This window comes from Varanus komodoensis, unplaced genomic scaffold, assembly GCF_004798865.1.
Source record: "Varanus komodoensis strain SLA01 unplaced genomic scaffold, ASM479886v1 scaffold63, whole genome shotgun sequence".
Taxonomy (NCBI): domain Eukaryota; kingdom Metazoa; phylum Chordata; class Lepidosauria; order Squamata; family Varanidae; genus Varanus; species Varanus komodoensis.
Genome location: NW_025336259.1, coordinates 2987475 through 2996413, shown reverse-complemented (window position 1 = coordinate 2996413; position 8939 = coordinate 2987475). Strand labels below are relative to the sequence as shown.

Here is an 8939-nt window from a genome sequence, read left to right as displayed (position 1 = left end):
CCCTTAAATTATACATAATTTCAAACTGCAATAACATACCACACATAACCATGTCTGGCCCATGTGAATATAAATAATAAAAATAACAATAATATTTATCAGTGCTTGAAAAAAGGCATTACTGCTGGTACACTGTATGGTTCAGCCAGCTGACATTCCAGATGTCTTGGGTTGGCCATTTCTTCAGAGGGGGCTTGTTCCTTCAGACAGTCGAGGACAGACATCCGACTTGCCCTGTGATCACAAAAGAGAGGAGTGTCTAGCTAGCAGCCAATTGGATCCATACAGCGGTACTTTTTCTGGAACATCTTTCACATGTGCTTCTATGCTTCCTATGAAATTTGGAGGAGTGGTGCTAGGGAATCACACTAACATCCTCAATGGGCCACGGCTGTTGCAAGTACACCTCCTTATCACCTGGTCGCCAGCTGCAATTGTTCCTCCTCCTCTTCCTCATCATGGCACCAACTTGCTTGCTGGGCAGGCAGAGAGCCTGCAAGCAAGCAAGCTGAGGCATTTCCTGCCACTCTTCTCACCACCACCGTTGTCTGGGCCAGAGCAAGATGCAGGCGGTCCAGCCGGTTGCAGTGGAGAGGAGGAAGAGCAATGCCCGGGAACTCTTGCCAGTGGCCCCTACAGTGGTATGGCTCCTCGGCTGTCCCCCAACTATACCTACCCTGGACACCAGTCCTAGAATAACAAAGGTTATTGGCAATATGCCTCTTCGCTAATTACATACCTTTCCAGTTCCTGGTTTGGGTTTCACCAGTGAATAGCGATTGTGTTCTGGTTAATCTCTTGCAGAATTTCATTGTATTTGGAAGTCACGCTGTTGGCTCTCCCAGTCAGCTGGTGGAAGACACGCTGTAGGCCAGAGATGTGGTAGTAAAAGAGTCTTTCGAGATCTGCTTCTCCTTCAGCGTCTTCTTTCACCCGGGTGAGACTGCCGGGCAGCGGGCTGTTGAGCGGCCTCAGACCTTGCTCCACCACCTGCTTGATGGCTTTCAGCTGCGTGAAATATTCAAACAGGTCTTTGTCACTGTCGGAATCGGCTTCGAAGGTGGCATCCTGCTCCTCAAAGGCGACTCCTCGGAGGAGGCTGGGAAACATCACTGTTTGCTCCATCTTGTGGACGGCTGAGAAGTACCCTTCCATGGCTGCAAGGAGACCTTCGGCTTGCGGGCCCAGCTGGACTGCAAATCAAGCCGTTAACCTGCGTGTGGTAGATCCTCTGTCGTGCGTGCGGCAATTTATGCAGCGAGAGCCAGCTGGGAAAAGCGTGATCGGGATTGGTTCTGTGCCAGCGAAAGACACTCCCCCGGCTCTGTGAGCTGCAACCTCAACCTTTTGCCTCGTGTGTCTGGGGCAACATTTTCTATCTTTGTGGTCAGGGGTGCCACTTTTATTTACAGACTGAAATCTTCCCAAAATAGAACTGAACTGTGTCTAAAACTTTGACCCCCTGGCTGGGGCTTAGCAAGGCCATTCTGCCTTGCAACCAATCAGGAATCGACAGAGCCAGGCCCAGCTCCAAGATGGCCACTGATGAAATACTTGGAAAGTTTGCAGCAAGGCCCTGTTTCCAAAGACAGTGAGCCCCCTGGAACCCAAAATCTGGCTCAAGTGTCATGGATCAGTCTTTACCTATGTTTTGTCCCCCTCATTTGGGCCATGCAACTTTGTCCAAAAGACAAGCCTTGGAGCTTTTGATGGAAACCTTTATCCCACTGTTGTGCTATTTGTGGGTCTGTGATTCTTAAAAGTCAATGGAACATAGTGTATCCTGGCCAAATATCCTCTTTTACAGAGCAAGTTCATCTATCTTGGAGGTCGTCAGGAAAACCACCTTCCATTTAAATATGTCTTGTATTTGATGGCTTGTCCCAGTACCAATCCTACTGAAAGATACAGGGCAGTATCCAAAAATTCCCATATGCTGGTGTTCGGGAAATCCAGATAAATCCAGGGAGAAGAAGGTTGGTTATATGTGCCTTTGTGTTATAATATCAAATCTGCAACATCTCTGCACCTCTTTCTCAGAAAGTACCCGAATTTCAAGACAGGCTTCTATTTAGTGTTAATTTCAAAGCTGTTCCTTTAAGAGATGGGTACTACCTTTGGTTGGAAAAGCCTTTGCAGAAAGGGCCCCCCAGGGGAAGTCTATTCTTGTGCTGACAGCAAACAAAACTAATAAGGTGGCCAGACAAGTTTTTCCAGCAGGTTTGCAATCATCCTCATTTGCATGCCAAGACCCACAATAATCCAGGGTGCCTTCTATGTGATCATTATGTTAATCTCTTGTAATCAATGCCATTTTATTGAGCCAGATCTCTCACATTCTTTTGACTGTATTCCCCTTATTTTGTCATCTTCCACCCTGCTACTATGTCATATGATCCAGAACCCATAAAACACTCTGTACATGTTCTAAGAGCTTGTAGTTGGTGGTGGAGACCACTAGCCAGTACCATGCTGCCATAAGTCACTGCAGGGGGCCTGGGTGATCCCACCAATAAAAACACTGGGGTTCAAGACACTGTGGGCCCTGATAATTCATTCTCGCCATTGGAAAGGAGACTGACACTGGCAAGGCCAATTTTAATGGGAACCTAGAAGCCATTCAAAATGAGAGGAGATTCTCATTCTCAGAAGGATGCAAATGGGTGAAATATGCAGGCGAGAGCTTTGCGGATCAGCCCTGCTCCAGAAATGAAGTGCTTTGGCACATTTCTGATGCTACTTGTAGAAGCTTGTATCGCCTGCTCTGTGTGTGTTTCGTTCAGCAAGAACAATGAACCAGCTGAGTGAAGCTGCTGGTTCAGGGTGAGCACCCGGACAGCAAGATAAGCAGCCATGAAGCAGGTCCCCTGGTTTTCCTCTTCCCTGAAATAAAATCTCATTTCTGTTTAAATTAAATTTACATGACAACAATAATGGCAAGGTTGCATTTATTTTGTGCCAGCTGGCTTAGGCAAAAGCTGGGTGGAAAGCTGACAGGAAGACAGTGGAAGAGTTCTTTGCAAACAGCCTGGATGGACAGAGAGACAAGCGGGTCCGAGATCACGCCAAGGCAGAACTTGCTCTGGAAGCAAACAGGGGAGACGTTGAGGCTGTTATGGTTTGGGCACAGCACGAGAAGGCCACACTTCTTGGAGAAGACAATCATGCAAGGGAAAGCCAAAGGCAGAAGGAGAAAAAGAAAACCAAACATGAGATGGATCGACGCCATCAAGGAAACCACAGTCCTGAATTTAGACTAGTCGAGCAGGGCTGTCCAGAATGGGAGATTTTGGAGGGCTCTCGTTCATGGGATTGCCATAAGCCAGAGAAGACGCAGTGGCATATAACAGCAGCATAGGCAAATGCTGCATCTGTCGCTCAGCGTCCTCTTTTCTCCTCTGTTTTGCAGATACAGCACATAAGCAGTTCCCTGCTTGGATCAGTTCTCTTTGACAGGCATTGACTCTCTAAGCTCTCAAGCCAAGCCTTTCCTGCCCCACTGCAGGTATCCCGTTGGTGGGAGATGCAGGGGCAGAACCTGGAACCCCCAGCGGGTGCAGGCCACTTGGCATGGCTCTTCCTCACGACCTCGGATCGTGTCACAGCAGCTTGTTCATGTTACCAACGCTGGGGGTGAAGAAAGGCGTAAGGGGAGTTCCGGGAGGTGATTACAAGCCACTCTGTGCATGCTCAGAGATCCTTTCTGGGTGTTTGTGCTTTTTGGTCGATACAGAACGCGTTGCAAGGGGAGAGGTCCGTGGCTTTTGAAGGCACTGGAGGGGGAGCCCCAGCTCACAACATCCAACGCCAAGCAGGAGCCTGGTCCTTTCAGCTGCAGCTACTTCCCCAAGTGCTGTGCAAGCAAGCCAGGTGTAAAACTGACACGAGCAGCAACTGCTCAAGCCAACCCAGCATTTAAGGGAGTGTAAACATGATCACAGGGACTGCAGGTGGTGCAGTGGTTTAAACCGCTGGGCTGGCTGGTTGAAAGGTCGCCAGTTCGAATCTGCACAACGGGGTGAGTCCCCGTTGCTCCGTCCCAGCTCCTGCCAACCTTACAGTTCGAAAGGATGCAAATGCAAGTAGATGAAAAGGTGCCACTTCGGTGGGCAGGTAACAGCGTTCCGTGCACCTCGGTGTTTAGTCATGCCGGCCACATGAGCACGGAGACCGTCTGCGGACAAGCACTGGCTCCCTCGGCCAGGAAACGGAGATGAGCACCGCCCCCGAGAGTCAGGCATGACTGGACGTAAGTCAAGGGGAAACCTTTACCTTTAAACATGATCATGTTTTTTCTCAAGATCTGCTGTTCTGGGTGGCTGGTTAGGACAGGCGTCCTGGTTCCCCTCACGAGTGCTTGCAGGAGTGGGGTCCGGTCTGTGGGGGCTTGCAGGGATTAGAGCCCCTGCAGTCATGGGAACCAGCTGGGAGGCACAGGAAAGGTTGGAAAAGGCCGCTCAGCCCTGCCTAGTTTGGCCATGGCAGGAAGAGCCTTCGCAGGGGCACCTTGATCTGGCTTCAGCCTCCAGTCTTGTGACGCTTTGCAAATACCCTGGACTGACAGAAAGACAAACAAGTGCCACCTGGGCCAGAGCAAGCCAGAGCTTTCTCCAGAAGCCAAAATGATGAAATCGGGCGGTTATACTTTGGGCACATCATGGAGAGGACAGTCCATGCTAGGGAGAGTTGCGGGCAGAAGAAAAGGAAGAGCAGCTATGAGGTGGGTTGCCTCCGTCAAGGAAGCCACAGCCTGGAATATGCAAGTGCTGAGCAGGGCTGTCCCGGAGAGGACAATCCGGAGGGCCTTCATTCGTAGGGTCGCCATAACCTGGAGACAACTTGATGGCACAAAACAACAACAAGCAATCAGTGGGCTCTATTAAGGCAAGATGTAGCCCAGGTGCTATGTGAAAACACATGTCAAATCAAAGGGAGGAGGAGGAGGAGGAGATGGCCAATTATGACATGGGTTGCCTCCATCAAGGAAGCCACAGCCTGGAATATGCAAGTGCTGAGCAGGGCTGTCCCGGAGAGGACAATCCGGAGGGCCTTCATTCGTAGGGTCGCCGTAACCTGGAGACAACTTGGCGGCATGGAAGAAGAACAAGGGCAACAGCAAAAATAACAGCAGCCTTACAGCAGAGGGGGAATGACCACAATGTAAAGAAAGGTGTTCATTAGGCTATTTTTGATCTTCTAACCAATTGCTGTGTTGTATCTAGAGGACATTCACACGTTGGCTGGGTTCACACAGCAGGTCAGCTGCCGCAGTGGGCTCCCACGTCATGCAAGCCCGAGAGAGGCTTCTTTCTTGGCTTAGAAAGGCAAGCCACGGTCTGCAACAGAGCTTGTTGGACTGGTGACGAATTGCTGTGTTGTCCAGACTCAGACAGCAGAACCGGTCACAGGGGAAGGCCTGCACATGCAAGCCCCTGGCCAGAATGGGACTGTCCCAAACGGCTGCCCAGCGAGGGCCACTGGCAGCCACCCTCAGAGTGGCCCAGCTGAGTCCTTCTCCCCCATCCCCCCGCTGTGCCAAACCCACTGGGGCTCAGTGCCGTGGGGAGGATGGCAGAGCAGTGACCACTCCGGCTCGCGGCGATGATTCCTGCTCTGCTGCTTGTCGCTGCCACGCCACACCATGCCTCGGCATCGTGCTTGCTGCCCCCGCCGCACGCGGGAGCCTTCCAGCCCTGTTGCCGACTTGCAGGTGGGTGGCCATGCTTAGAAACACAGAAACAGAGTGAGTCAGAAGGGGCCTCCCGGGCCATCTTGTCGGACCCTCGGCTCCAGCCGGCTCATCTCATGCAATTCCCAACATGCGGTTGCCCAGCCTTTCCTTAAACTCCCTCACTGATGGGGCCTCAGCCACCAACCCTGGAAGCCCATTCCGTGCCCTCGGGGTCCTGACTGTCAGGAAGTACTTCCTGACATCCAACCTGAAGCCTGGTTCCTTGAGCTTTGCCCCCTTGGAACGCACCCTGCCCCTCACTGCAGGGGAGAACAGGGCATGGCCTTCCTCCACATGGCATCCCTTCACATCCCTACAAGTCACTCCAAGATCCCCTTGGAGTTTCCCCTTCTCCAGGAGGAAAAGACACGGTTCCCTTCAATTGCCCCTCATATGTCATCCCTCCCAGCCTGACTGCCGTGCTTGTGACCCGTGCTGGGCTGATTCTGACCCAGACTGCCGCTGTCCTGCTGCCCACAGTGGGAGAGCAGCGATTGCAATGTCCAGGCAGGTCCAAAGGACTCGCTGCCGTGGAGGGAAGGAGAACCTTGGCGCTCCCCACAGGTGCTCCTGGGCCACCGAAGGAGGGCAAGTGGGACGGAGGAGGGCAAGGAGCCATGTGGCCCCCCATCCGCTGTCTAGCCTTGGCCTTGGGCAGGCAACCCACACCCCATGGCTGGAGCCACAGTGTGGGGTGCTGTGTTGAGCAGGCACACTCATTTACTGGCTCCCGATAACACAATGGCCCATGTTCCAGAGTTGGGGGTAGATTGCCACTGAACCATGGTAGTTGTTAAAATGTGGGTTCTCGTGGTTTCTGGACCCAGTCAAAGCTGGAGTTTCTCAACACAAACCATGGACAACCCACAGTGCATAAGAAGCTACAAAGAGGCCTGCAGGGTCAGACCAGGGTCCATCCGGTCCAGCGTCCTGTTCACACAGCGTCCAACCAGCTGTCCACAGGATCCCACAAGTAGGATATAAGTGCAACACCACCCATGTTCCCCAGCATATTCCCTCAAAGGCAACAGCAATTGCCATCATGCTCCTTTTGTTGTAACAAGCCATGGCACAGCTGAGCTCAGACCACCTTTCCACAACAACCCACGCTCAACCCATACACAACCCTGGAATGCAGGTTACCATGTCTGAACATAATCCCTGGGTAATGGGGTATGTACATATCCTCTACTCATTTTTAAACAATGATGCTTCTCTAGTACTGCCTCTGAGTCCATGAAAACTTGTCGTCTGCATTCATCTTTAGGGCCAAACTAGGGTTTAGCCAGAAGACCTGGGCTTATGGGCACAGGGCCCCATGAAACACCTATAGAGCAAAGGAGGAGAGGAGGGTACAACCTTCCACTACCAGTAATTTCTCCCCTAAACCCCCCTGTCCCCAGCGATGGCAAGCACATCTGGGAACCAGTGCTGGAGGGAGACAACTTTGGGGAAGAGCGCAAGAAGGAAACGGGGAGCTGCAGCTCTGGGGAAGGGTGCCTGCTTGGCCTGCAAGCACTCATAGGGTCAACCGTCCCATTTTCAGCTGTAAAGAGCAGACACCCCCTGCCAGTTAGAGGACTGGGTGAAATGGACACATGCCCTGACCCAGCGTCCGATGCCTCCTGCAAGTCTCGCCCTCCCCTTGAAACTCAGAAGTTCAGAGGAGAAGACTTAGGCCGTTGCCAAACATCTAGTCTGGTTTGAAAGGCACCCTGCAACGGGCTGGCCCTCCAGTCCAATGAACTTCCCCTAACAGTGCAAGAAATGGTTTCGCAGACAGAGGACAAATGATGAAACTTCTTGGCACCCTTCACAGGCTCGGTTCAGCTCCCCAGTGGCTGGACGAGCGTCTCGCCAAAGGGTATTAAAACATTTCCATTCAGTGCCAGATGCGTTGATACAACATCTCTCTTTCTGTCACTAGCGGTCAGCCGAAAGATCACCCAAGCCCTTGAACTCCTAGTTGACAGCAAGTTGCTAAAAAGGGGAATGAACCAGACTCTAATAGAATCACAAAGAAGTTGCTGCCGAAATCTTGACATGGACAAGAACCCAGTACTGAGTAGCTGAACGGGAGGTGTTCACAGCTGGCATGTGACCATCCCAATCAGAGACTCTGACCCTGGCCAGGATCGGGTGTTCCTTATAAATTGACAAGGACCGGGCTGAGAGTGACCATTGCTTGCAGCTACCTATTGGGCCAAGTACTGGGCAAAGAAGCAGACTTCAGAGCCAGAGAGTCTCTTTCGGCATCCCCATGGAAGCGTACTTCTCTGCCGTCCACAAGATGGAGCAAACAGTGATGTTTCCCAGCCTTCTCCTGGGAGTCTCTTTGGAAGATCGGGGAAGCACATTTGAAGCCAACTCCTGCGATGGAGACTCAGTGGACAGAGACCTGTACGAATATTTCATGCTCCTCAAATCCATCAAGCAGATGGCAGAGAGCGGCCTGGTCCCTCTGGAGGGCAAGAATTCCAGCATGAAAGAGGAGGAGGACAGAGAAGAGGCTGATCTTGAAGGACTGTTCTACTACCACGTGTCTGGCTTACAGCACGTTCTCGTTCGGCTGACGACGAGAGCCAACACTGTGACTTCCAAATACAATGAAATCATGGGACAGATGAACGAGAACAAGATCTCTCTACACTGGTGAAACACACCCCGAGAACGGCAAAGGTGAGAAGGTCTCCTGACTGGATCCTTGCCATTTAATCCCCAACACACCTCCGTTTTCTTGGTTTCTGTGCCCAGCCACTGTGGTGTGATGGTTAGAGTGTTGGCCCAGACCTGGGGAGAACTGGCTCCCCACTTGGGCATTAAGCTCACCGGGCGGCCTTGGGCCAATCACAGGCTCATGGCTCCACCTACCTCACAGGGTTGTTGTGTGGATAAAATAGAGCTATGTAAAGAGGGAAAAGGGTGGGGTAAAAATGCACTGTGATCACAGTCCTCCTTCTTTGGAACCCTTCCCCAGCAGAAACTGTTGTGAAAACAGTTGCTGTGCACCATCAAAGGATCAAGCTGATTTGTGGTAAATTTGTAAGCGAGAGACACTGCAACTTTATAGCTCATAGGTGGAACCTTCAGTATCACAGTCCCTTTGCGGTGAAGCTTGAGGCCTCTGTATGTTCTCACAGGTACTTTGTTCTCTCTCTTTGCTGTAAACCTCCCAGAGAGGTTTGGCTACAGGTGGTATAGAAATTAA

At 51.7% G+C, this 8939-nt stretch overlaps 2 protein-coding genes across 2 annotated transcripts; one reads left to right on the top strand and one right to left on the bottom strand.

The window, feature by feature from the left end:
• On the bottom strand, positions 1-1161 carry LOC123033547 (thyroid hormone-inducible hepatic protein-like). Its single transcript, XM_044450199.1, has 2 exons — positions 740-1161; positions 1-234 (listed from the first exon to the last, which is right to left on the bottom strand). The coding sequence occupies exon 1, from the start codon at positions 1153-1155 to the stop codon at positions 763-765; it is 393 nt and encodes a 130-aa protein (XP_044306134.1). The 5' UTR covers positions 1156-1161; the 3' UTR covers positions 1-234; positions 740-762.
• A 6830-nt stretch (positions 1162-7991) lies between these two features.
• Positions 7992-8387, top strand: LOC123033539 (thyroid hormone-inducible hepatic protein-like). The gene has a single exon (XM_044450181.1). The coding sequence runs from the start codon at positions 7992-7994 to the stop codon at positions 8385-8387; it is 396 nt and encodes a 131-aa protein (XP_044306116.1).
• Positions 8388-8939: the final 552 nt, after the last annotated feature.

What these genes read in the sequence shown, in the direction of transcription:
- LOC123033547 (XM_044450199.1), bottom strand. Translation starts at nt 1,155, where the DNA reads ATGGAAGGGTACTTCTCAGCCGTCCACAAGATGGAGCAAACAGTGATG.
- LOC123033539 (XM_044450181.1), top strand. Translation starts at nt 7,992, where the DNA reads ATGGAAGCGTACTTCTCTGCCGTCCACAAGATGGAGCAAACAGTGATG.